This window comes from Malus sylvestris, chromosome 11 (genome assembly GCF_916048215.2).
Source record: "Malus sylvestris chromosome 11, drMalSylv7.2, whole genome shotgun sequence".
NCBI lineage: Eukaryota > Viridiplantae > Streptophyta > Magnoliopsida > Rosales > Rosaceae > Malus > Malus sylvestris.
This window is the reverse complement of record NC_062270.1, coordinates 13,735,364-13,761,542: the sequence shown is the minus strand read 5'-3', so window position 1 is coordinate 13,761,542 and position 26,179 is coordinate 13,735,364. Positions and strand designations below refer to the sequence as shown.

General features: G+C 34.8%; 1 protein-coding gene and 1 long non-coding RNA gene across 7 annotated transcripts; both read left to right on the top strand.

Annotated features, from left to right (window-relative positions):
* Nucleotides 1-1,443: 1,443 nt before the first annotated feature.
* Nucleotides 1,444-24,785, top strand: LOC126588927 (beta-glucosidase 11-like). 6 transcript variants are annotated; one of them, XM_050254092.1, is made up of 13 exons: nucleotides 1,444-1,798; nucleotides 2,027-2,090; nucleotides 6,952-7,007; nucleotides 7,199-7,274; nucleotides 7,380-7,451; nucleotides 7,564-7,651; nucleotides 7,742-7,997; nucleotides 8,418-8,533; nucleotides 8,648-8,868; nucleotides 9,027-9,055; nucleotides 9,149-9,236; nucleotides 9,375-9,465; nucleotides 9,848-10,243. In XM_050254092.1, the coding sequence occupies exons 1-13, from the start codon at nucleotides 1,664-1,666 to the stop codon at nucleotides 10,077-10,079; spliced, it is 1,524 nt and encodes a 507-aa protein (XP_050110049.1). In that variant the 5' UTR covers nucleotides 1,444-1,663; the 3' UTR covers nucleotides 10,080-10,243. The 6 variants fall into 6 exon arrangements, with proteins under 6 accessions (XP_050110049.1, XP_050110050.1, XP_050110047.1 ...); XM_050254093.1 differs by lacking the exons at nucleotides 9,375-9,465; nucleotides 9,848-10,243 and adding exons at nucleotides 24,125-24,215; nucleotides 24,390-24,785 and having other exon boundaries at nucleotides 1,494-1,798; XM_050254090.1 differs by lacking the exons at nucleotides 7,199-7,274; nucleotides 7,380-7,451; nucleotides 7,564-7,651; ... (5 more) ...; nucleotides 9,375-9,465; nucleotides 9,848-10,243 and adding exons at nucleotides 21,599-21,674; nucleotides 21,780-21,851; nucleotides 21,972-22,059; ... (5 more) ...; nucleotides 24,125-24,215; nucleotides 24,390-24,785 and having other exon boundaries at nucleotides 1,536-1,798.
* On the top strand, nucleotides 12,963-16,884 carry LOC126588930 (uncharacterized). Its single transcript, XR_007611670.1, has 4 exons — nucleotides 12,963-13,154; nucleotides 14,129-14,216; nucleotides 14,327-14,455; nucleotides 16,535-16,884. It is a non-coding gene; the product is annotated as an uncharacterized LOC126588930 (long non-coding RNA).
* Nucleotides 24,786-26,179: the final 1,394 nt, after the last annotated feature.

Below are 26,179 nucleotides of genomic sequence, written 5' to 3'. Positions count from 1 at the left end.
ACTAAGTCCAGGAATATCTCAAAAGAATTAGCACATTTTAGGAAATATCTCGGTTGAATGAATGACTTGAAGATAGCATGATTACACAAATAATGGCTTGCACAAGTGAGGCATGGAGTGGAAGTTAGAAGTTTATTAGATTAGCATAAGAAAGATAGTTGGCCTGGTTGCAAAGTGTTCTAGGCTAGATAACCTAGGTTTCCTAGGTTAGTAACAAGGTTTACAATGGCTGGAATACTCAGAAGGAGGTTATGGAAAATACTAAGGTTGCGGAGTGATGTCTTCTAGGTTTCTTTGGCTCTCGGTGTTATATTAGGGGATTGGGATCCTCTCTTTAAAGTTCTTGACCTATATTTGTAGTTGAATGATTCCTTCTCAAGGAATCTTTAGTTTGGCTTATTTCTTTCTCTTCTTTCTCCCTAGTTCTTCTGCTACCCTCTATTTTGGTGCAAGATGGCTAGACACTACCAACCTATGAAACATGCATCATGCCTCCCTCTCAAGGCGCTACTTTCCTGGGTCGGCTCTCCACAGATGCTACTTTTGGTAGCGCGTCATGGCTTTCGTGCATTCAAATGTTGCGTGAGCTGGGAAGGGAAAGTCAGCCTCTCTTTATTAAATGCTTGTTTTGCTGGGGGTTTCACGTGAGCCTAAAGTTAGGACTTGGTTCCTTTCGAATTAGATTGGTTAGCTTGCTGGGGAAAGAGGTAAACTAAGTATGTACTCTCTCAATGCTTGCCTATGTGGGCTACAAGGGTTATGGGCTTTAATCTTTGGGCCCCCAAGTAGCCCAAAGTCCTCCATAATCTTGACTCCACTAGGCCCAATAGACTCTTGTAACCATCCACACCACATTCACTTGACAAGCCCTGATCGAGCATGTGACTTGGGCTTATCTTAGGGTGACAAATAAGCATGGGCATGAGGTGATTTACATAAAATATTCGACTTAATTACCGTAGCATGGCATGGTTGTGAATATTCCTTTCTTGATCCCGTACCTTTGCATGTGTTCAGGCTTGACTTGGGACTCTCGTGGCAATTGGGCTTCGAGGCTTGATTGGGCTTGCTCATGACTTTTTTGGGTCTCAACACTACGCAAAAGCTTCTAGAGGCAAATTATATCTTTAACGGCAAACTTGCAAGAATCTAATTGGACTCCATTCTAGGGCATGATTGCAAAGAATTTAGTCATTAAAGATGTATTAGTACTTTTTATATCAACTTTTGGTTATAATTATAATAAATTAAAAAGAGTTGTTATAATTCTATAAAGTCCAAAAATTTTGGTTATTTTTCTAACTTTTCCATGGAGAATGATAAATAAACTAATATCTATAATTATGGTCCTAATTAATCCCAAGCTCAAATCCAAGCCTAATGTGGGACGGCAACTTTTCCACGGACCTCCTCATTCGTCAATGGTGAAGTTCATTTCAGCGTCGCCATCCGTCTGTGTTTCTTCTTGTTGGCTATTTCGAACCAATCATACAAGACTTGGAATCAACTCAACAACCATACAAAAGAAAAGACAACAAAGGAGGATTTGGAGTCTACCAGTCGCTCTAAAGTGCGGATAACAAATTAAAGGGTGTCCGCTCAAATCTCTTTGTAACTTTTGCCTTTTGAAACTCCTTCCCTTCTGGGTTCTTGCCGCGGACTTATGTTATTACTCATGTTGAGAGTTTCATTTTTTCTGTGTTTTCTTCTCATAAAGCTTTCTTTATGCGCTGATAAATATAGCAGAGATGACTTCCCTCCAGGCTTCGTGTTTGGTGCTTCCTCCTCTGCTTATCAGGTTCTTCTTCTTATGTATACATGTATTCATATATGTGCACATATACATGCATACAAATTATGGGATAATAAGAATTTTAATTAGATATATCTTAGTATCTTACAATAATATAAGCCCCTATATATATGGTTTTGTGTGTATTACTAGTCCTACCCTTCAATTGAAAAAAAAAAAAAGAGAAGAAACTGATGGAATGGGGTTGGTTCAAAACTAATTCTACATGAATAGGTGGAAGGTGCTGCAGACCAAGACGGAAGGACCCCAAGCATCTTGGACACATATGCCCATGCCGGTTAGCTTCCACTACTATTATATCACATTTTCCATATAAGGTAATGCTAGAAAGACTAAATTTGCAAACTAAATGATGTGTCACCAATAGGAATGAGCACGTTTATCCACTCTTAAGTAATAAACCAATAATCAACTTCCATGTTCTTTAGTTTCCAAAATTTAGTCTCCTTAGCATTACACTTTCCATATAATATTAGGGATTTATTTATCATGTTTCTTCATTTCTAATTTACAACTTGTGAAGGGTGAACACTTGGTTTTGCATATTGAGGCTACATGCTAATAATTATATTATAATAATGCTATTTAAACACATAAAGTTAATACAGGTAGATCTCACATACAACTATAGGATCCTCCTATTAGAGAGTTAGCTAGCAAGTGTGCCAATTTAGTGTATCCAAATAGAATTGGTTAGGTTTCAGTATTGCAACTTTATGATGCTAGGTGAACAATTTTAGATTTAAAAAATTGTACTACTTACTTATTGCACTAAGATTATACATATATATATTGCTCTTTTAAGTTAAATAAAAATCACTGATAGAGAAATACATTTGGAAATAAGAAAATCACTAAGGGCATCTACTGCAACCTTTAAAATACCAAAATCACCAATGTAAATTTATTTGAGAAACTAATGTGTACAACTTTTTCTGAAGAAACTGTTGGTGTTTAAACAACGTTGCAGATATTTTAGAATGAAAGAAACAAGTTTTGCTTTTTATTTTTATTTTTTATTAGTTGATGTATTGTGAGTCATTGGATTATAGTCCATGTGCAATGCATCACTTAATTGATGTATTGGTGAGTCATAACTCATGACAAGTGTGATCACCTCATAGGGTAGATTGTTTGGAATGGTTTATTGATGTAAAAGAGAGAGAGATGCTCTCCTCACTCTTATGTCTAACGATCATATACACACTTTGTGTGAAGCTTAGAATGAAAAATTGGTTTTCCCTTCCTCTCTAAGCTCTCATTCTCTCATTGAAGAACTTCCAAGAATCCAAATCCTTCATAATCCTTCAATTTCCTTCGTTTCTCAGATTTCAAAAACAAAAATCAAACTCTAACATGGCCTCAGAGCCATGTTCAATCGTCTAAATTTGGCATGAATTTGTGCGTTCTCATTGCGGCGATACTCGAATCGAATTGAGCCTCACCAGAGCTGATTTGAGCTTCAAAAACTTCTGGGTTTCTCGATTTCAAGTCTAACATGGTCAGATTGAGTAGAGCTAAGCTTTCGCATGCCAATTTTCAATGGTGAAAACTATGAGTTCCAGAGAATCCATATGAGGACTATACTTAAGTCCCATGGACTTTAGGCTTTCGTTGAAAAAGGATTTGAAGTACCAGATTCAAAGAAGGAGAATGAGAAACTCATTGAAGAAAAGAAAATCGATCCCATTGTTGCAGAGAAAGCTTCGAGGAATGAGATCTTGACGAGAGATGCAAGAGCTCTCAGTTTGCTCTAAGGAGCTATTTCAAATCAACTATTCCCCAAGATTTTAAGAAACCTCGAAGGGAGTCTGGGATATCCTGCAACAAGAATTCAAAGGAGATAAAACAAGTAAGGAATGTAAAATGTTAAGGTTTGCATCAAGATTTTGAATATACATGAATGCGTGATGATGAATCCTTGTATGTTTACCTTACTAGATTGTTTGATCTATTAAATCAAAAGAAAAGTTATGGAGAGGAATTGTCCAGGCAATGAATTATGCAGAAATTGTTAATTAGCTTGCCTAGCAGTTATGATTCCATTTGCTCAATAATTGAACACTCAAAAGATTTTGATACCCTTGAGGTTCAGTAAGTTGTAGCATCTTCAAAACTATTTGAGCAATGTTTGGATAGGCATGCTGAAAACAAAACAGAGAGAGAATTAGCTAGTTTAAATATTGCTTCCAAGCAATCCAAACATCTTGGATTCACTAGACATCAGAAGTTTAAGAAGGATTGGAAAAGAAAGGGAAAGAAGTGGGATAACAAGCCAAATTTTGGTTCAAAGCAAAATATTGAGGACACAAGCAATACTCCCTGCAAACATTGTGATAAACTGCGCTATTGAAAATGTTGGTTTGAAGGTAAACCCAAGTGCACAATTTGTAGGAAGTTTGGTCATATCCCAAGATATTGAAATGGAAACAAAGGAATGTAGAAGGTGAATTATGCCAATTAACTTCAAGAGACATGAACACTTTTCTACATATGTAATGCTATGGCTGAGGTGAAGGTGAACAACTCTTGGTACATTTACAGTGGATGTAGCAATCACATGACAAATGAAAGGCTTCTGGTCAATTTGCAAAGAAATGTCTCTTCTAAAGTGAAAATGGGAATTGGAGAGATTGTAAATGTTGCTGGAAAAGGTACATTAGTGATTGAAAAAAAAATGCTTGGCAAGACGTAATATCGGTTCCCAGTTTAGAAGAAAACCTTCTCAGTCTTGGTCAAATAAAGAAGCATAGATATTATTGACTATTTGGATGAGGTGTTGTCAATGTGTTTGATAGTTTCTCATTGGATAATTAGTAGTCAAGGTGAAAATGACTAGGAATAGATGTTTCACATTGACAATGATGCCAACAGATCAAGTAGCATTAGAGTTAGTCTAACTCATTGTTCTCAAACTTGGCTCAAGAGATTGAGGCACTTGAATGATAGTAGTCTCAGGCTGCTTTAAGAACAATAAATGGTACATGGGTTGCCACACTTGGAGGAATCTAATGGTGTATGTGAAGGTTGTATGATTGGGAAGCAACACAGAAATGCTTCCCTAACTGAGTTCACTTGGAGAGCTAAGTTTCCTCTAGAATTAGTTCACACTGACATCTATGGGCCAATACATGTTGAATCAAATTCTGGGAACAAGTATTTTTTGCCATTCACATATGATTATACAAGAACGATTTGGGTGTGTTTTCTGAGATACAAGTCATGTGCCTCTGAATGCTTCCAGAAATTCAAGGCAATGACAGAATTACAGTGTGGTCACAAACTGAAGTGTCTAAGAAGTGATAGAGATAGAGAGTTTATGTCTATACAAGTGAAGTTCTGCAATGAGACGGGAATACTAAGACAGTTGACAATGGCGTACACTCCACAACAAAGTGGTTGAAATGAAAAATAGAACTATGGTGGAAATGGTCAAATCAATGATGCACAAAAAAGATCTTCCATATCAATTTTGGGAAGAGGAAGTGAACATTGTTGTTTATCTTCTAAAAAAGTGTCCCACAAAGGCACTAGACAAGATGACTCCATTTGAAGCTTATAATGGCAGGAAACCTGAAATTACTATTCTCAATATTTTTGGTTCTTTGTGCTATGTGCACATTCCTTCAAGCATGAGACATAAACAGGAGAGAAACAGTCACAAATGTATATTTGTTGGCTATAGCATAAGTGAGCACGGCTATAGATTGTACAATCCAATTACCAAGGAGGTCATTCTATTAAGAGATGTAGCATTTGTTGATTCCTCATTGAATACTCCACATCTCTTATTGCTATTACCAAGAATTATGCCTTCCATACAAATGTATATTTGTTGGCTATAGCACAAGTGAGCAGGGCTATAGATTGTACAATTGAATTACCAAGAAGGTCATTCTATCAAGAGATGTGACATTTGTTGATTCCTCATTGAATACTCCACATCTCTTATTGCTATTACCAAGAACTATGCCTTCCATCATAACACTAGGCACATTGACAGGAAGTTCCACTTCATTCTAGAGCCCATACAACAGTAATATATTGAATTAGTGTATCGCATAACTGAAGAGCAGACTGTTGATATCCTTACTAAAGTATTGTCAAAGGATTGATTTGTTTACTTAAGGGAAGTGCTTGGAGTGAAATCTACAAAGAGTTTAGAAAGGGTGTTGATGTTTAAAACGCATTGCAGATTCTTAAAATAGAAGAACTAAGTTTTATTTTGTTAGTTGATGTATTGTGAGCCACTGGGTCATAGTCCATGTGCATCACTTAATTGATGTATTTGTGAGTCATAACTCTTTACACTTAACACCTCATGGGCTAGATTGTTTTGAATGGTTAGATTTTGTTGATATAAGAGCGAGAGAGATTATCTCCTCACTCTATGTCTAACGGTCATATTGCTCACACACTTTGTGGGAAGCTTAGAATGAAAAATTTGTTTTCCCTTCCTCTCTGAGCTCTCATTCTCTCTTGGAAGAACTCCCAAGAATCCAAATCCTTCATTTTCATTCATTTCTCATATTTCAAAAACAACAATCAAACTCTAACAGAAACACTAACAAGTGAGCCTTAGTTAACTTCCATAGAGCTCACAAATGGCCCTCTACCAGTGGTGGAGAGGAGTGTTGCCCTTACACCATGGCGTGGTTCAAACCTTGTTAGCTCCGTAATCTAACATATCATTTGACACCCAAAAAAAAAAAAGGCTTCCATAGAGTGCCTATGTTCGAGTCAACAAATTTTTATATGAGGTGAGCATTTAGTGCTAATATAAGTAAAATCGAAGTTGAAAATGGGAAATTAGGGAGGAGAACAAAAATTCAACACTTGCAAGTAAAATATTAATCACAATTGGATTTGACTATTGAAAACTATTGACAAGCTTGATTTACTGATCAGATATAATTTTCTCAGTAACTTGGAAACCATGTGACATTTCTTATCATTGTGAACTATGTAAAAAGAACGCATGTTTATGTCGGCTCATTGAGGGTTAAACAATTGATCATTGTCAATTAAAACCAACTAATCAATAATTGAATTAGATACCGTTTACTGTTTGAATTTGCACGTTAACTTACATGTATCGAGATCTTTATTAGATCACTGCTTTACTCCCAAATTTTCAGGTCATTTTGATGGAGCTACGGGAGATGTAGCGTGTGATCAGTATCATAAATACAAGGTCTATACTCGGCACGGTCCAGTTCAATTTTTGTTTAGACGATTCAGAACTAGTAGTTTTTGTATTGCAGAAATCAATATCATACCAATTAGGAATATGCTGATGTTATTTGATACGTATGCATCATATATATCATGGATTATAGTTCGAATACGGTTTATGCATGATCAAGTTCATTCAAACCATTTCAGGAAGATGTCCAACTAATGGTGGATACTGGTTTGGAGGCATATAGATTTTCCATCTCATGGTCAAGACTTATCCCAAGTATGTATGATCATAGAATTGTAACTCAGATTAAACAAAACAAGCAAAGATTTCTTGTTCTTAGTTTTTCACGCACTTAATCAATATTCGGCTTGTTTCTCTCAGATGGAAGAGGACCCATTAATCCAAAGGGTGTACAATATTACAACAATCTAATTGATGAACTGATCAGCCATGGTAACAATCTATCAAACCGCAGTTTCCTTGCTTATACTATCAGTAATTGAGTAGCTATAGAGATCTACATTTCCTAATGTTGATAACAAATTAAGTTGTTTGTTTAAACCAGGAATCGAACCACATGTTACTTTACACCACAGTGATCTCCCACAGGCACTTGAAGATGAGTATGGAGGATGGGTTAGTCGAAAAATTGTGTAAGTTCCTAACTTTTATTGAGGAGTTTTAAATGGGAGATGCAGAAATGGGATTTGAGATGATCATATGGAACAACTTTGTGGATGCAGAAAAGACTTCACCGCATATGCAGATGTGTGCTTCAAAAATTTTGGGGATAGAGTTTTGCATTGGACTACTATGAATGAGCCTAATGTTTTTATACTCGGGGGTTACGATCTTGGATTTCTTCCACCACAACGATGTTCAGCTCCATTTGGTGTCAACTGTTCTAGGGGTAACTCCTCAACAGAACCGTACATGGCAGCTCATAATATCTTGTTATCTCATGCATCAGCTGCTAGATTGTACAAGAAAGTATACAAGGTAATTGTCAAACTTGTCACTGTCGGATTTCAAAAACTCTTATCTTTGTGATAATTTAATAATATACAATCAACTTATTAAGTCTTTGATCCGTCCTTAAAAACATAGTACTCTTGATAAGCTTGACGAGAGAAAAATTAGAGATAAAAAGAGGCAAATTAAGAAGAAAAAAAAACTACTATTTCTTTTGTACCAACTCTGCAATATTTGTTTCCACTCCTTTTGTACTAATTCTTTGTAGTGCTAGCTAACGTGAACAAACAATAAGCCCAAATAAAATAAGACTTAAAAACTACAAAAATAAGAATCAAGACTACTAGTAACAATCTATGTAACACATAAGTTTCTTAATAAAATTAGGCTTTTCATGAAGAAAAAAATATAGGTCTATCAGTGTGAATAACTTTTCGGGATATACAGGACATGCAGCATGGATATATAGGAATCAACATTTATGGCTTTTGGTTTGTTCCTTTAACAAAAACTAGTGAAGATGAACTTGCTACCCAAAGAGCCATGGACTTCTATTTTGGTTGGTAAGTCAGATGTTGGGCACTCATCTCTTTTCATCCATATATATTTCTTACTTGTCCGAAACTTGATGCCATTTTAGGTACCTGTAATTCCCATGAGTCTATTTCGTTTTTTAGGTTTTTGAATCCCTTGGTGTTTGGAGATTACCCTGATGTAATGAAAAAGATCGCAGGCTCTAGACTTCCTGTTTTTACTAGTCTCGAGTCCCGAAGTGTCATGGGTTCATTTGACTTCATTGGAGTGAATCATTATTCCACATCCTACGTCAAGGACTACACCAGCATTTTAAAGATGGAAATCAGAGACTACACGGCAGACTCAGCAGTACTGATGTTGGGTAAGTTTTTTCTTATATGTATGTATGTAGTGAAATTCTCTCAATTGTCTTCCTTGTTATGACCGATGTGTCAATAAAATGTCAACATTACGTCGATCATATCTAGATATACCTATAATTCTTTGAGCTTACAAAAAAACTTTTAATTGCATTTGCAGCACTGCAAAATGATACGTCACCATTTGAGGTAAAAGCTTGAACACAAAATATAAAGTGGTATAGGTTCAGTACTACTTATGGGTTTAATTTTAGAGCACTATTGATTGGTTGTTTGAATCAGTTTCCAATAACTCCCTGGGGCCTTCAAGGACTGTTGGAATATGTCAAGCAAAATTATGGAAATCCTCCTTTATATATCCATGAAAATGGTCTCTCTCTCTCTCTCTCTCTCTCTCTCTCTGGTTTAACTTTGCCCTCTGCATGCAATAGTAGGCATTAGCTGCTTTATCATTTTCCTTTTTATCTGTATCATCATCTGAAAATAAAAAACTGGCCCCATATATTAGGTCAATCGACTCGACGTAATTCCTCATTGGAGGACCGGCCGAGGGTGAAATATTTGGACGGATACATCCAATCTTTGCTTGCAGCTATAAGGTATGTGTGTGTGTGTGTGTGTGTGTGTGTACAATTTATTTTGATCTCTCGATTGCAAAGCTAACTGCACAAGTCCAAATGAAAGTGTGTAAGAAAAGTGTTTAGGGCAATTAGCTAAAATGATTCACTTTTGACATTTTGGTTGTTGAAATGATCGAAATTGAATGTCTATGACATATCGATCATATATCGAGGATACAACGATATTATAATGGTGACATGCTAAAAACCGATCATTTCAATAATCAAATATCAAAAGTGAACCATAGTCAAAAGCCTGTATGTATATATGTAAATATGGGAGCCTACGAGATATCACAGTGGAAGTACTAGTAATTATAATACTTCTAAATTACTAATTCATCCTATATGATTTTGGAAGGAATGGATCGAACGCAAAAGGTTATTTTGTATGGTCCTTCTTGGATTCCATTGAGTTGTTAGGCGGCTATAAATCGAGCTACGGCCTATACTACGTAGATTTGGAAGACCCTGATTTAAAAAGACAACCTAAACTCTCTGCTCATTGGTACTCTCATTTTCTAAAGAGAAAAAAGGTCATCAGCTTTGATGAATTTCTTACATCCATTTCCAACGGTTACGACATTCAGTAGATATTTCATTATATACCCTTACATTCCGATGCAATGTTTGCATTTCCTTTTAAATTATTAAAGTTATTATGCCACAATCACTTTTTTTTTTTTGTTGGAAACGAGATTGTGACTTCAAGCATTTTATTTATGAATAATATATTTTTTGGTCGCATGTTAAATAAGTATTCAAGGTCACTTGTTCATTCTATTGTTAGATTTGAGATCAAGAGTTAAAGATTAAAACATTAAAAATATAACTATTGATTTTTCACCCTTAATATCAAATGCAATGATAAGTGACCATACATTCTTAGCTCACCTAGTGACTATGAGAACATTTTTGTTTAATTTATACACATAAATATGGCTTTTATTGACAAATCAATACTACATATTAATAAAACACTATTTTTTGACAAAAAATTAAGAAAAATACTATTATACTCTTTCATGCATAATTGAAATAAAATATTAGAAAGAAAAATCATGTGCCTTAAAGTAATCCGGACAAAAATATTTTTGCTTTTTTTTTTTTTCATCCACATATTATCAAAGCATGTTTCTATTTTTCAAAAAATAAAAATAAATAAGCCACATTCTCTCTCTCCCTCTCCTTTTTTTTGAGGTAAAAAAGATTTAATTTAAAGAGAAGCTTCGGAAACACCCGAAATCTCTAGAGTTATAGAAAAGAGCATTCATGGCTTGCTGAGGAATACACACATCCCAAATATACATATTATTACAGCTATGCCCAATAAAGCTCCCAAAAAAAAATCTATTTAATGAAGAATTAGATATTCAAGGGGACAAAATAAGGTGTAAATGGATACAAGTTCAAAACTTCATGGTAGAATCTGACAAAATTAGAAACTCATGGGCCATTTTAAAAAGCACCTAAAAGAAAAAGCAAATAATTGCACGCGCTATGTTTGTTTCTAATAAATCCTAATGCTTTTGGGTTTATATTTAATTTTGCGATTTCAAATAGCATATCTTTATCGTGAAAATTTTTAATAGAAATTATTCAATTTATTAGTTTTCATTCAAAAATTACCTTTAGAAAAAATCAATTGAATCAAAGATTGTTAATTTAGTCATTCAAATGTATCAAATAAGTCAAAGATTCATTATGAATATATCATTTGATGCGTACACTGCTAATTATGTGATATGTTAAGATGACTAAACAATCTCTGGTTTAAATATTTTTTTTTGTAGTGATGATATTCAAATAAAGATCAACAAATTAAACAGTTCTGATTAGGGGTGGAAAATTTTACCAAATTACCCTACCAACCATACCATACCAAATTATTACCAAAAATTTGTACCAATTGGTAATGCTACAGTATTTGTACCGTACCATACTGTTTCGGTACGGTATTGGTATCGGTATACCATACCTACCAATATTATTAATATTATATTATGTATTTATTCATATAATTATTTGAGGGCAAAATTAATAAAATTACTAATAATTATTGTAGAAGTGTAAAAAATGTATAAAAAAAAAATATACAATCACTCATATTGACAAGCTTTACAACTTTCATGAAGGGGTCAGCTTCAAAATCCAACATTATAATCCATAAACCTTAAATTTATATTTAACCGTCGATTGTCATTTACGCTTTATTCTTCTTATTGAATTTCATTTTTTAAATTTTCTTTTTTGAAAACATGATCATCTGGCAGATGTAAGAAGATGAACGGTTCAGATATTTGATATCACGTTTCAATATTTACGATTAACTGAAATATGAGTCAATGTCATATAGTTTGTAGAAACTTAATAAACATCAAGCAATATTTTCACTAACCGTAAAATTCTAAACATAATATCAACGATCCAAACCGTTCATCTTCGCATCATCTAATAGATCATGATTTCAAAAAAGAAAATCCAAAAAAAAAAAAATTTGATGAGAAAAATGAAGCGTAAATGTAAACAACAATCAATGGTTAAATTTTGATCTAAAATTTATATGATTATAATGGTGAATTTCAAAGTTAAGCTCTTCACGAAAGTTGTAAAGCTTGTCATTATGAGCGTTTATATATTTTTTTTACATTTTTTACACTTCTACATTAATTAAAAAATATTAGATTTTGGGCAAACTAAGTGGAGTAAAACAAAATGGCAATTACCATTGGCATACCATACCAACCAAACTATTTGATATACTGAAAATTTGATACGGTAATGGTAATAGATTTTGCCGTACCAAATATTTGGTATGGTAATTGATACAGAGATTTTGGTACAGTAATGTACCAAAACCACCTCTAGTTCTGATTATGAAATTTTTAGAATGAAGATAAGTTATTTGTAAAGAGTTAGTTTTTGCTCATTCCCAACTTAATCTGATCGTTACCCCCTTGTAAAATCGTGCCACGTGTCCAAATAGTTTTGATATGTATTAATTAATTCATATGAAAATTAAATAAATTAGCAGTCAAACTTACCATTCGAAGAGCATGGACTCTTTAAGTGAATGGCGTCCTAATTAACAATATTATCAGACCCATACCATAGCCCAGATCGTCCCAACGATAAGATTCAAGGTAGTATAATACAACATTGAAAAAGATTTAGTGGTATTTCTCTTGTAAGTTTTTTATTTTTTATTTTTTTATTTCATTAAGTTATTTTTCTTTTACATAAAGATTTAAGAGTTTTTATTAAGGGTGAGTTGGAAAAACCGAAAATCGAAAAAAATCGGACCGAAAAACGAATCGAAAAAAAAAACCGAACCGAATCTAGTTGGTTCGGTTTCGGTTTCTGGAGTTCGAAAACCAAACCGAACCGAACCGAAGTTCTTCAAAACGACATCGTTTGGTTATTATTTTATTAATTAATAATCCTATCATAGAACGGCGTCGTTTTACCCCAAAGTCCAACCCTAACCCTCTTCTCTCCCGTAGTTCCGTTTTCCCAGTTTGCACTTCGCGCAGCAGATAGCCTAAACCTCCTCTCAAACTCTCTGACTCTTGATCTTTAATCACTCTCTCAAACTCTCTGTCTCTAACTTTCTCATTCCCACCAGCGACCCTTCTCAGTCTCAATCTCTCACACCTCGATAACAAAAGGTTAGTCTCACTCTCATTTATCTGTTCAAATTGGTTCTGTTCAATTTACAGATTTTCAATTAATAGTTTGCATTTTCTGTCGATAAATGTATGTGAGTGGAAAACATTTGGCGTTTTGATCTGTGTGGTTGTTTGGATCTTTGAGATAGATGTATGTGAGTGGAAAACATTTGGGGTTTTGATCAATGAAGGTTCGATGCATCGATCTAACTATGTGTGTGTGTGTGTGTGGTATGAAAATTAACTACATGATTTGGCTCTAATTATCTGGAAGTATATATTTTCATGATGCCTGTATGTATATATGATAGGAATCTTAATGCCTTGCCAAATTCTTGTAGTTGAACAACTAATCTGTGTTTCTTTGTTAGATAAGGGAATACTTCTATTATTAGAATTTAGATTAACTAATCTGTGTTTCTGATTGTTCTAATTTATTGTGGTAGATAATTTTATTTGATGATTATTGCAAGCAAGATAAACCAATTTTTTACCATGGTTTTGAATGATAAGAAGTTCAGTACTCATCATTTTAATTCTCTATGCAGTTTTCCATTAATGAGAAAAGTGGGAATGCAATTCTATTTAACTGGTTGTGGCCTGTGAGTTTTAGTTGGAATATAGGGTTGGACTAGGTTAGAAAACATAATATACAATCATAACTAGACTAGAACTAGGAGTAGAACTTGGACTTGGAGTGTGATTGTTCTGCATCAATTGGAATTAGACTTGGTATATCACGGTATACACTTGAAATTCCTACTCCCCTTGGAGGACCTCATAGGTCTGTTCTGTCTTATTCTTGCTGCATTTTTGTATCATTAGCCTTGAAAAATGATCACATAAGATTAAGTCATAATTTTTTAACTTTTATACCAATAACCGAATCTTCACCAATTGGAATCTGCACTAATTTACTTTTGTATAAGTTTGTAGTACTAACTACTATTCTCTTATTATTTTGTGTGAATTAGATGAAGTCAAAGGTGTCAAAGGTCTCAAGGGTCAAAATCAAATAACCCTCAAGATCAAACGAACTCATCTTCGAGTATACCATCGGAAGTAAGTTGTCATATCTTTCTATTACTTTAGCCCTTATGTTTAATAATTAATTCATTAATTGTAATGATTCTCTTATTTGAATAATTAGTTGTATGATTCTCTTATTTTAGATGGACATTGTTGGTGAATCAACTCTGCCTCAAAACACCGTGGTGGCACCTCGACAAACTCCTACTTCTCTTGGTGGATCCAGAAATCATTCCTATGCAACTCCAAAAGAAGGTGACGCAAGTGACCAAGTAAGTAAAGAAGAAGCTATTTTGGAATCATTAAAAAGTCATGAAAGGTCTACAGTTTGGGAGCACTTTGATAGAAAACTTGAGGGTGGTAGAGTTAAGGGGTTGTGCAAGTATTGCACCCAATCATATATGGCCGATCCGGATAAAAATGGTACAACTAATTTAAGAAACCATTTAGCAAGATGTAGAAGCTATGGTCCTAATAAAGAAATATTTGCCGCAAATAGGCCAAAGTTCTTAACTTTTGCCGGCATGAAAGATAAGTTGGAAGCTATAGGTTTTTCTCAAGAGGAAGTAACTAAGGCTTGTGTTGAGATGATAATTATAGATGAGTTGCCTTTTACTTTTGTTGAGGGAGAAGGTTTTCTCCGTTTTTGCATGCAAGCATGTCCTATGTGGCGAGTGCCTAGTCGTAAGACAATTGCTAAGGATGTACTTAGCTTGTTTTATTCCGAAAGGGATAAATTGAAGAGTCAATTGAAGACATTTAGGGTGTGTCTAACAACGGATACATGAACTTCTATTCAACAAACCAATTACATGGTTCTAACCGCCCATTTTATTGATGATGATTGGATGTTACACAAATTTTTTTTGAACTTTTGTGTCATTCCAAATCATAAAGAAGAGTCCATTGCTCAACTTTTGGAGGAATGTTTAGTGGAGTGGGGTATAGAGAATGTGTTAACTATTACGGTTTACAATGCTTCCGCAAATGATTCTGGTTTAAGGGACTTGGTGCACTGAATAAGTGGGCGGGGGATTCCTAATGCACTCTTGCATGATGGAAAATATTTGCATATGAGGTGTGTTGCTCATATCCTCTATTTGGTTGTGAATGATGGGATAAAATTGTTGAATACGGCTATACAAAGCATTCGTAATGTGGTTAGGTATGTAAGATCTTCTCCTCAAAGGTTGGAAAGCTTTAAAAGGTGTGTTGAGAAAGTGAGAATAGATAGCAAATGACTTGTGATTATGGATGTCCCTACTAGGTGGAATTCCACATTTTTAATGTTGGAATCGGCTTTAAAGTTAAAGATGGTTTTTGATAGATTAAAAGTAGATGATGGTCATTATCTTCCGTACTTTGTTAAAGACAATCATGATAATATAAGGGATGGGCCACCTTTGATGGATGATTGGAGTAAGGCGGGAATATTTGCAATCTTTTTGAGACCTTTTTATGAAGTCACTTTAAAAGTATGTTGTTCTAATACTCCAACCGTTCATACTACTTTTGGTGATTTGTTTAAGATCAAAAGTCTTGCATGAAAACAAAGATGACTTTTGTCTATGATCTCCATGTTGATGCAAGAAAAATATGACAAGTATTGAGGTTCAATTGAGGACATGAATCAATATCTTTTTATTGCACTTGTGCTTGATCCTCGCCACAAATTAGAGAAAGTTGATTATTTTGAGATACAATTTGGTGAGGATGAAGAAAAGGTTGAAAGTGCCACAAATGGGGTGAGGGACTTATTGATTGATCTTTACAAGATTCATGAAGATATGCCTTTTAGTACACAACAAAGTATAAGTAGTGGTGGTAGTTCTCAAACAACAAGTGGAGATTCTTCATCAAGCATGACCGAAATAGAAAGAAAGTTGAAAGAAAAAAGTGAAATGAGAAAAGCAAAGAGAGCCTGGGTTGTGCATAATGATGTCGACAAATATCTTTCCGATCCTAATGAAAGAGAAGAAGAGGAGAACTTTGATATATTGAATTGGTGGAGGGTGAATGGGGTTTCTAAGTACTCTATTTTGGCACGTGTTGCAAGAGAGATCTTAGCTATTCCCGTATCAATCATTGCTTCAGAATCCTCCTTTAGTACAAGTAGATGGATAATTGATCCATATCGTAGTTCTTTAAGTCCAAAAATGGTGGAGGCTTTGATATGTACTTAAAATTGGCTTAGGTCTATTCAAGTTGCATTACATCATGAGCTAACCATTGAGGTGATGGAGTTTTGTGAAGAAGTTGAGAAAAGTAATTTTATTTATTGCATTTGATTTTGTTAGATTATTTTAAATAACATTTTAATTAGTATCCTTTCTTTTATTATTTGTATGTAGAAATGGCAGTGGAAGTTAAAAAAAAAAGGTGCTATGTTGCCCCTAGGCCGCCCAAGCATTAGCAAGCAAATTGTCATTCAAACTTAAAATGATTGAGCGTTGATCTTGAGAACTTGAAGAAGTATGTGCAAGGATGGAACTTTAGATGTTTGTTGAATTTATAATCTTAGTTGTAATGTTTATTTTAAGTCGAATATTTATTTTAGGTGTGGAAGACTTGAACTTTGGAATGTTTATTTTAGGTGTGGAAGACTTGAACTTTGGACTTTTGGAAGATTTGAACTTTGATGTTTGTTTAACTTTGGACTTTGGAAGACTTGATTATAATTGAACTTTGATTTGAAAATTTATTTTCATTGTAATTTGGAATGCTTATTTTGACGATTATGTTGAAATAAGACTTTGATTTTATTTATACTCTTACAAAATGGGCAGCAAGTTGTTTTTCATAGAAAAATTTTCAATTATTGGAGGGAAAAAAAAAAAAAAACCAAACCGAACACAAACCGATAGAAAACCAAACCGAACCAACCTAAACAGTAATTTCGGTTCGGTTTTCGATTTTGGCAAAAAATCAAATCGAACGAAACCGAACCCACCCTTAGTTTTGATCACAAATGGTTCCTGAAATTGACCATCACCATCAAGATTGTCGTTGAAATTGAAAATCAATAAATGTAGTCCTTGAAAATATGTGTTGTAAATCAATGTGGTTATTCCTCACAATTCTGTTAGGTGCTGATGTGATATATAAATGGGCCCCACAAGATTTACTGGTTTTTATCGCAAATCGTCCCTGTAATTGATCCACACCATCAAGATGGTCCCTAAAATTAAAAATCGATGAGTGTAATCCTTGAAAATAGGTGTTGCAAATCAATATGATCATTCCGCCACAATTCTGTAATTTTTTTGTTATGTGCTAATGTCGGTTTAATAATTAATTAAAAAAGTTGTCTAAATATTTTTTTGCACAATGGAATTTTTTGTTTCTTATAGTAGGGTCTACTCCGAAGAGAGATCTTTTCCATAAATTCTCAAAGGCCCTAGGCTTAACCAAGGCATAAGAGGGGGTTTGGAAATAGTTTTCAACCAGTAAACCTCCCCGTTCTTTGAGTCACCAAACCATCAGGGAAGCGCCAGACAAGCTCTCCAAGATTAAGGTTGTGAGGATGTTGATCGCCTAAATGTTAATGGTGATGTCCCATAAATCGTTGCCAATTGGCCAAGTCATCACCAAAGGTGATCTCGATCTAGGTTCAATTCAGTGAAGGGTGTCGAAGTGTGTAAAGATGGGTGTATTGAGATTTTTCTTTTTTAGATAATAGATAGCGAAGGAGGTAGATGAATGTGGACTGGAATCAGAAGTGATTGTAGGATTGAATTTTTGGGTTGACATCTTTTTATTAACTATTAAATTATTAAACCTATTTGTAATTTTTTTAATTTAATTAGACTTGTGTGACCCATTTATGTGTGCACATAATAGAATTTTTTACAGAATTGTGACGGAATGACTATATTGATTTGAGACACTTACTTGCAGGATTACATTGATCGATTTTTAATTTTATGAACCATTTTGATGTCACATGTCAATTTTAAGGACCATTTTGATGTCGCTGGTCATTTTCAAGGACCATTTGTGAGAAAAAAAGGTATCAACACTTAATAGAATTATGACGGAAGAATTATATTGATTTGCAACATTTATTTTCAAGGATTATATTGATTGATTTTCAAGTTCATGAATCATTTTAATAATAAAGATCAATTTTAGGAACCGTTTATAATAAAATCTCAATATTTAATAAATGCATTGATTAATCATGAGCAAAAAAAACATGTGGCACGATTTTAGAAAGAAACAAACATCGCTTTAGGTTAGAAAGGCGAGTAAAAAACGGACTCACTTGAAAATGGGGGCATTCGGCTCATCCCCAATGAAGAATGCAAGTATTATTTTTTAATTTTTCTATTGATAAATAAATTAATATTTATAATTATGGTCCTAATCCAATCTCAAATCCAAGCCTAATCTGGAACGGCAACTTTTCCACGGACCTCCTCATTCGTGAATGGATTTAACTTCGCTGCTGAAGAATTCAGTAGCATCTGCTACTTACACCTAATTCTGATTGGCACACGTGTTCAAGTTTTGATTAAAAAAATTAAAACTTGGACTCTAAATTTGCAGCAGCCAAGTCCAGTTCTTCGTGAATGGTGAAGTTCATTTCAACCTCGCCACTGTCGGACAATACTTGGGTACTGATCAGTTAGTACCCGATTTTACTCATATCCTACCTTCAGTTTTGTTTCAAAACTTTGATATCATTGTAACCAAACATCCAATTTTTTCTTTAAACCGTGACCAAACAGAAACCTTCTTCCTCCACCTCCCTCTGAATCCGTGAGAACAAGAACACCTTCTCCCTCCATCTCCCATGTTATCTGGGTTGGCTTCTTCTTCGGCCCCAGCCACCCTCCTCCAAGCTCCCCTTCGTTGATATCATTTTTTATCCCTCCTCCAAGCGTCGACTCCACATCGCATTGAGATCTCAGTGAGATTGCAGCGATGAAATCTACAGCGGCGACTTTAAACACGAACCCATATACCCGAGTTTTGCAGCGGCGTGGTGGTGAAGCGGCTTGGCGAGTGAGGTTGCTCTCTCGACCTGAGTACGGAGGACAAGTTTGGCGCAGCCTTGGGCTTGGAGCTCGCGAACGATGGGTGATCCGACGAGGCCACGGTGGTCTGTTGACACTTATGGATGGGGTGTCTGCTTGTCTTCTTGTTGAAAGAAAGATGAGTGCTTGGATAGTGATGAAGAGGAAATTTGGAGTGTCTGGTTAGGGACATAGCGGGTGTTTGGTTAATTATAAAAAGTTGCTTAAAGTGCCAGCTGTTTCAATACTATTGGTCCACCTCAAATTCGGAATGCTGCGTCCTGACCGGTCAGGACCGAGTATTATCCCCATCTGCCTGTGTTTCTTCTTGTTGGCTATTTCGAACCAGTCGTACAAGACTAGGAGTCTACTCAACAACCATACAATAGAAAAGATAATAAAGAAAGATCTGGAATCGACAATTTGCTTTGCGGATAACAAATTAAAGGGTGTCCACTCAAATCTCTTTTTAACTTTTGCCTTTTGAAACTCCTTCCCTTCTGAGTTCTTGCTGCGGACTTGTGTTATTACTCATGTTGAGAGTTTCATTTTTTTTGTGTTTTCTTCTCGTAAAGCTTTCTTTATGCGCTGATAAATTTAGCAGAGATGACTTCCCTCCAGGCTTCGTGTTTGGTGCTTCCTCCTCTGCTTATCAGGTTTTTCTTCTTATGTATACATGTATTCATCTATGTGCATATATACATACACGCATATGTATATATGGGATAATAAGATATAATTAGTTAGATATATTGGCCAATAATATAAGCCTCTATATATGCTTTTGTATGTATTACTAGTGCTACGCATCAATAGGAAAAAAGAAGAGAAGAAACTGATGAATGGGGTTGGTCCAAAACTAATTCTACATGAATAGGTGGAAGGTGCTGCAGACCAAGACGGAAGGACCCCAAGCATCTTGGACACATATGCCCATGCGGGTTAGCTTCCACTATTTTTATCATATTTCCCATATAATATTATGGATTTTTTATCTTGTTTAGAAGTATGGTAGGATACTTTAGAATTTTTAACCATTAAATCTTTGTCCAAAAATGCAAAATCAAGAACTAACGGTTCATAAGTCTAGAGTGGTTAATTATTTACTGTTTTCGTTATTACTATTTTTAATTATTTACTGTTTTCATTTCTAATTTATAACTTGTGAAAGGTGAAGACCTCGTTTTGCTTATTGAAGCTATGTTTGGTTAACTAGATTAGAATAATGATATTTAAACCCATAAAATTAGCACAGGTGGATCTCACAGTAAACTATACGATCCATCTACAAGAGTGTTAGTTAGCAAGTGTGAATGTAGTGCATCCAAATAGAATTGATTAGGTTAGAGTATTGCAACTTTAGGATGCTGTATATATCGACAAGGTGAACAATTTTAGATTTAAACAATTGTACTACTGGACTGTCCGCAGTTAGAGTACATACATCTTTTCATATGATTAGTTTAGGTTAGTTGAAAATTGTTATATAACTAAAGGTTACAGCCTATTTGAGAGTGATTATGGTTTCACCAAACTCACTTATGGGGCGTTTGGTTAAAAAAAAAAAAGTAAGTTTTCTTTAAATTGAAATAAAATCACTGATAGAGAAATACATTTGAAAATAAGAAAATCACCATGGACTTCTACATAACTTTTAAAATACCAAAACCAAAATCACTAATGTGTAAATTTTTTTTTTTTTTGAGAAACTAATGTGTAAATTTCTTCTGAACGAGTCAATCAATTTGGCATAGGAGGTGAAGCATTTAGTGCTAATATAAGTAAAATGAAAATTGAAAATAGGGGCAGAATAATCAAGGAAATTTGGGAGGAGAACAAAAACCCAACACTTGCGAGTAAAATATTATTCACATTTGGAATTTGACTATTGAAAACCATTGACAAGCTTGATTTACTAATCTGATGTGATTTTCTCAGTAAATTGGAAACCAGGTGACATTTCTTATCATTGTGAACCAAGTAAAAAGAATGTATGTTTATGTTGACTCGTTGAGGGTTAAACAATTGATCGTTATCAATTAAAACCAACTAAACAATAATTGAATTTGATATTGTTGATTGTTTGAACTTGCACGATCACTTACATGTATCAAGATCTTTATTAATTCACAGCTTTACTCCCAAAATTTCAGGTAATTATGATGGAGCCACTGGAGATGTAGCGTGTGATCAGTATCACAAATACAAGGTCTATACTCTGCAAGATCCAGTTCAATTTTTGTTTAGACGATTCAGGACTAGTTCTTTTGTATTGCAGAAATCAATATCATACTAATTAGAAATATGCTGCTGTTGTTTTATACTACGCATCATTATATCATGGATTATAGTTGGAATATGATTTATGCATGATCAAGTTCATTCAAACCATTTCAGGAAGATGTCCAACTAATGGTGGATACTGGTTTGGAGGCATATAGATTTTCCATCTCATGGTCAAGACTTATCCCAAGTATGCATGATCAACGAATTGTAACTTAGATTAAACAAAATAAGTAACAATTTCTTGTTCTTAGCTTTTGACGCACTTAATCAATATTCGGCTTGTTTCTCTCAGATGGAAGAGGACCTGTCAACCCAAAGGGTGTACAATATTACAACAATCTTATTGATGAACTGATCACCCATGGTAACAATCTATCTAAATTATGAACCACAGTTTCCTTGCTTATACTATCAATAATTGAGTAGCTATAGAGATCAACAAATCCTAATGTTGATAATAAATTAATTTGTTTGTTTAAACCAGGAATCGAACCACATGTTACTTTACACCACAGTGATCTCCCACAGGCACTTGATGATGAGTATGGAGGATGGGTTAGTCGAAAAATTGTGTAAGTTCCTAACTTTATTGATGAGTTTAAAATGGGACATGCAGAAATGGGGGATCCATGATGATCGTGATGGAACACTTTTGTGGATGCAGAAAAGACTTCACTACATATGCAGATGCGTGCTTCAAAAATTTCGGGGATAGAGTTTTGCATTGGACTACTATGAATGAGCCTAATGTTTTTATACTTGGGGGTTACGATGTTGGATTTCTTCCACCACAGCGATGTTCTGCTCCATTTGGTGTCAATTGTTCTAGGGGTAATTCCTCAACAGAGCCATACATGGCAGCTCATTATACCTTGTTAGCTCATGCATCAGCTGCTAGATTGTACAAGAAAATGTACCAGGTAATTCTCAAACTCATCGCTGTCAAGGGCTTCGAGAACTTTTATCTTTGTGATAATTAGTAGTACACAATAAAAACACTCATAAGTCAGACGCACGTCAAATTCCCTTAAAACATGATTTCTCAGACTCATAAAACCAAATACCAACACCCCTTTCTATTTATAGCAAGTTACATATCAATACTAGTAATAATGTAACATGAGGTTCCAATACTAGTAATAATGTAACATGAGGTTCCTATATAAACTTAGACTTTTCATGAAAAAAAAATATAGGTTGATCAGAGAAATTTTTGAGATATGCAGGACAAGCAGCATGGATATATAGGAATCAATGTTTTTGCCTATTGGTTTGTTCCTCTAACAAAAACTATTGAAGATGAACTTGCCACCCAAAGAGCCATGGACTTCTACTTTGGTTGGTAAGTCAGATGTTGAGTACTCATCTTTTCATCTATATATATTTCTCACTTGTCCAAAACATAATGCCGTTTTAGGTACCTGTAATTCCAATGTGTGTGTTTCCTTTTGTAGGGTTTTGAATCCCTTGGTGTTTGGAGATTACCCTGATGTAATGAAAAAGATAGTAGGCTCTAGAATTCCTGTTTTTACTAGTCTTGAGTCCCGAATTGTCAAGGGTTCATTTGACTTCATTGGATTGAATTATTATAACATATTAAACATCAAGGACTACTCAAGCACTTTAAAGATGGAAACCAGAGACTTTATGGCAGACTCAGCAATAAAGATATCGCGTAAGTTTTTTCTTATACATATACGTATGTAGTGAAATTCTTTCTGCATGATGTCCGCTCCTTAGTTTAATGACCGATGTGTCCATGACATGTCATTAATAAGTCGATGAAATGTGTGAAAAAATAATTGACAGGTAGAGGAAATGTTGGAATTGTTTGCTTTCATTCATCAACGTATACAAGTTTTATAATACATTAACAACAAGAGTCCTATACGTGGTAAATTACATAGAGAATATTTTAAGATAATTACTGATACATTGTACTGTGGACTCTTGTCTAACACCTAGTTCGTGAACTTATGAGAGTTTATTCTTGTTTAGATGCTTAGCTGCAATCCTTTGAGCTTACTAAAGTTTGTTTAATTCCATTTGCAGCACTGGACAATGGTACAACAACATTTGAGGTAAAATCTTGAACATAATATAAAGTAGAACCGGCTCAATACTACTTATGGATTAATTTCGGAGCACTAGTGATCGTGTTGTTTGAATCAGTATCCAATAACTCCCTGGGGCCTGCAAGAACTGTTGGAATATATCAAGGAAAATTATGGCAATCCTCCTATATATATCCATGAAAATGGTATCTCTCTCTCTCTCTCGGTTATTTTGTTGCGTGGAAAGTATCTCTCTGCATCATCCATGTGGTGATTTTTTTTCTTCTGTAAATGGATAGTACAGGGGTTTAAATTTGAACCCAAGCAGTGCTATTTGAATGTGTAGTGTTGTATAACATGATAGGGAAATGTAGATATATAGAGGGAGCTTCGATTGAGAGACTCTCAAATAAGTTTTATTTAAGATTTCCCCATATCTACTGACCAAGCATGCGTTGCGTGTATTTTGCTTCAAACTCTACATTATATTTCCTGGTACTAGAGCTTAACTTTTGGCTCTTTCCATGCAGTAGTTTCCATTATCTGCTTATCATTTTCCTTCTTTATCTGTATTAAACATTAGGTCAACGGACTCGACGCAATTCATCTTTGGAGGACTGGGGGCGGGTGAAATTTTTGCAAGGGCACATCCAATCTTTGCTTGAAGCTATAAGGTATATATGATTTATCTTGTGACCTCTCCATGTTGCAAAGCTAACTGGACGAGTCCAAATGAAAATGTTTAATGCAAGTGTTTATGTAAATATAGGGATAGTCAAGCTAGATATATTTTTCACCATAGGAAATACTACGTCTAAAATACTAATTATCCTATTTTACTTTGGAAGGAATGGATCAAACTCAAGAGGTTATTTAACATGGTCCTTCTTGGATTCTCTTGAACTGTTAGACGGCTATGAATCGAGCTACGGCCTATACTACGTGGATTTGGAAGACCCTGATTTGAAAAGACAACCTAAACTCTCTGCTCATTGGTACTCTCATTTTCTAAAGAGAAAAAATGTCATCAACTTTGATGAAGTTCTTACATCCATTTCCAATGGTTACGACATTCAGTAGATTTCATTATACACAGTTATATTCTAAAATGAACATGTTTACATTCCCATATGTTTTGTTATAATTCTTAAGTTATGTAACCTTCACTTTTTTTTTACATTCTTCGGAAATGTAATCGCCACTTGAAGTATTTTAAATATCTATTAGCCTTGTTCTCTTGTTAATCAGGTGACTAAGAATTTATGTTCATGTATCCTTGGATTTGATATCAAGAGTTAAGTTTAAAACATTAAAATGCTTCTTTGACCCAAGTGTGGATCCATTAGGAGACCTACTGGGTCCGGGACCGTACGGAGCTGGAAAGGTCCTTTAAGAACGGGACAAGGATTGTCTGCCTTCCCACTTCTGGTGCCCTCCCGTGCCCTCCTGTTTGTGTGGTCATGATTGAGCCACGTCAACATTTTATATTACTATTCATTTTTGTCTTATTATCTCTATAAAAAAATAATATAAAATGTTGACGTGGCTTAACTGTGACCACACAAAACAGAAGGGCACGGGAGGGCACCGGAAGTGGAAGGGCAGACAATCCTTGTCTATAAGAACCATATGGCTATCTGATTTTGGACCTAGAAATGCCCACCAACCGTTCAATGAAATGTTTGCTCGGCAGACTCGGCAGATGCTTGACATGATTCAATAGCACGCTGTGGCAGCTATTGACAAATATCGACGACAGGCCTCTGTAGATTTTGACAGATATCGACAATGTCATAACATCTGATGAAAGATACCTATGGCATGCCTCATTCAAGATACCAAAGAATAAATTACACGATGTGCATGCTATTTCGGTCTTTAAATAATGTAAACAATTTACACTGCAATTCCGTGATATTAGAATTTTGAATCCGCCACTGTTTTATCATCTAATTTTTCTCTAAGACATGACATACTCTCACTTCAGAGGGATTAAGTATTCATAATGAATTTAAAGTTTTTCATTTTTTTTTTTGGAAACTAATGAATTTAAAGTTTGAGAAACTACCAAATAACCCGTTTGACCGCTAGATTAAGTATTCATTTTTTTTTGTGCTAAATGATAAATTTGTTAAATTAGATGTTAATTTAGGGAGTCGACGAGATTCGAACTCATGCTGTGGTGATGAAGAGGGCTACTTGCTCAATTTTTTTAAAAATTAAATAAATAATTACCGAACAAAATTTTAATTTTTGATTTTCAGAGAAGTAAAACCAAAAGCTAAAAACTAAAAATGGTTATCAAATGGTTAATTCTTGATTACTTCCAATGGCATATGTTATTCCCTGCCCAACGCCCAAGATGGTATCCAATGCGGTTAAGCACGTTGTTGTGCATACCGACAAGGAGGGGAGAGACAGTGATAAAGAAATGATCGGATATAGAGAATAAATTTGGGTAATTCTGAAATCTATTAAATAGAGGTTACATAAGAGCAAGTCCACCCCAAGGGGTAGGCTGGCTTAAAGTGTGAAAAATGGACTGGCATCCCCCTAAAACACTCCAGGTTGGCCATCAGCCTAAGCTAGGTCATAGGCCGGCCCAAAATGTGCTGAACAATCAGCTAGCCTATGTGAC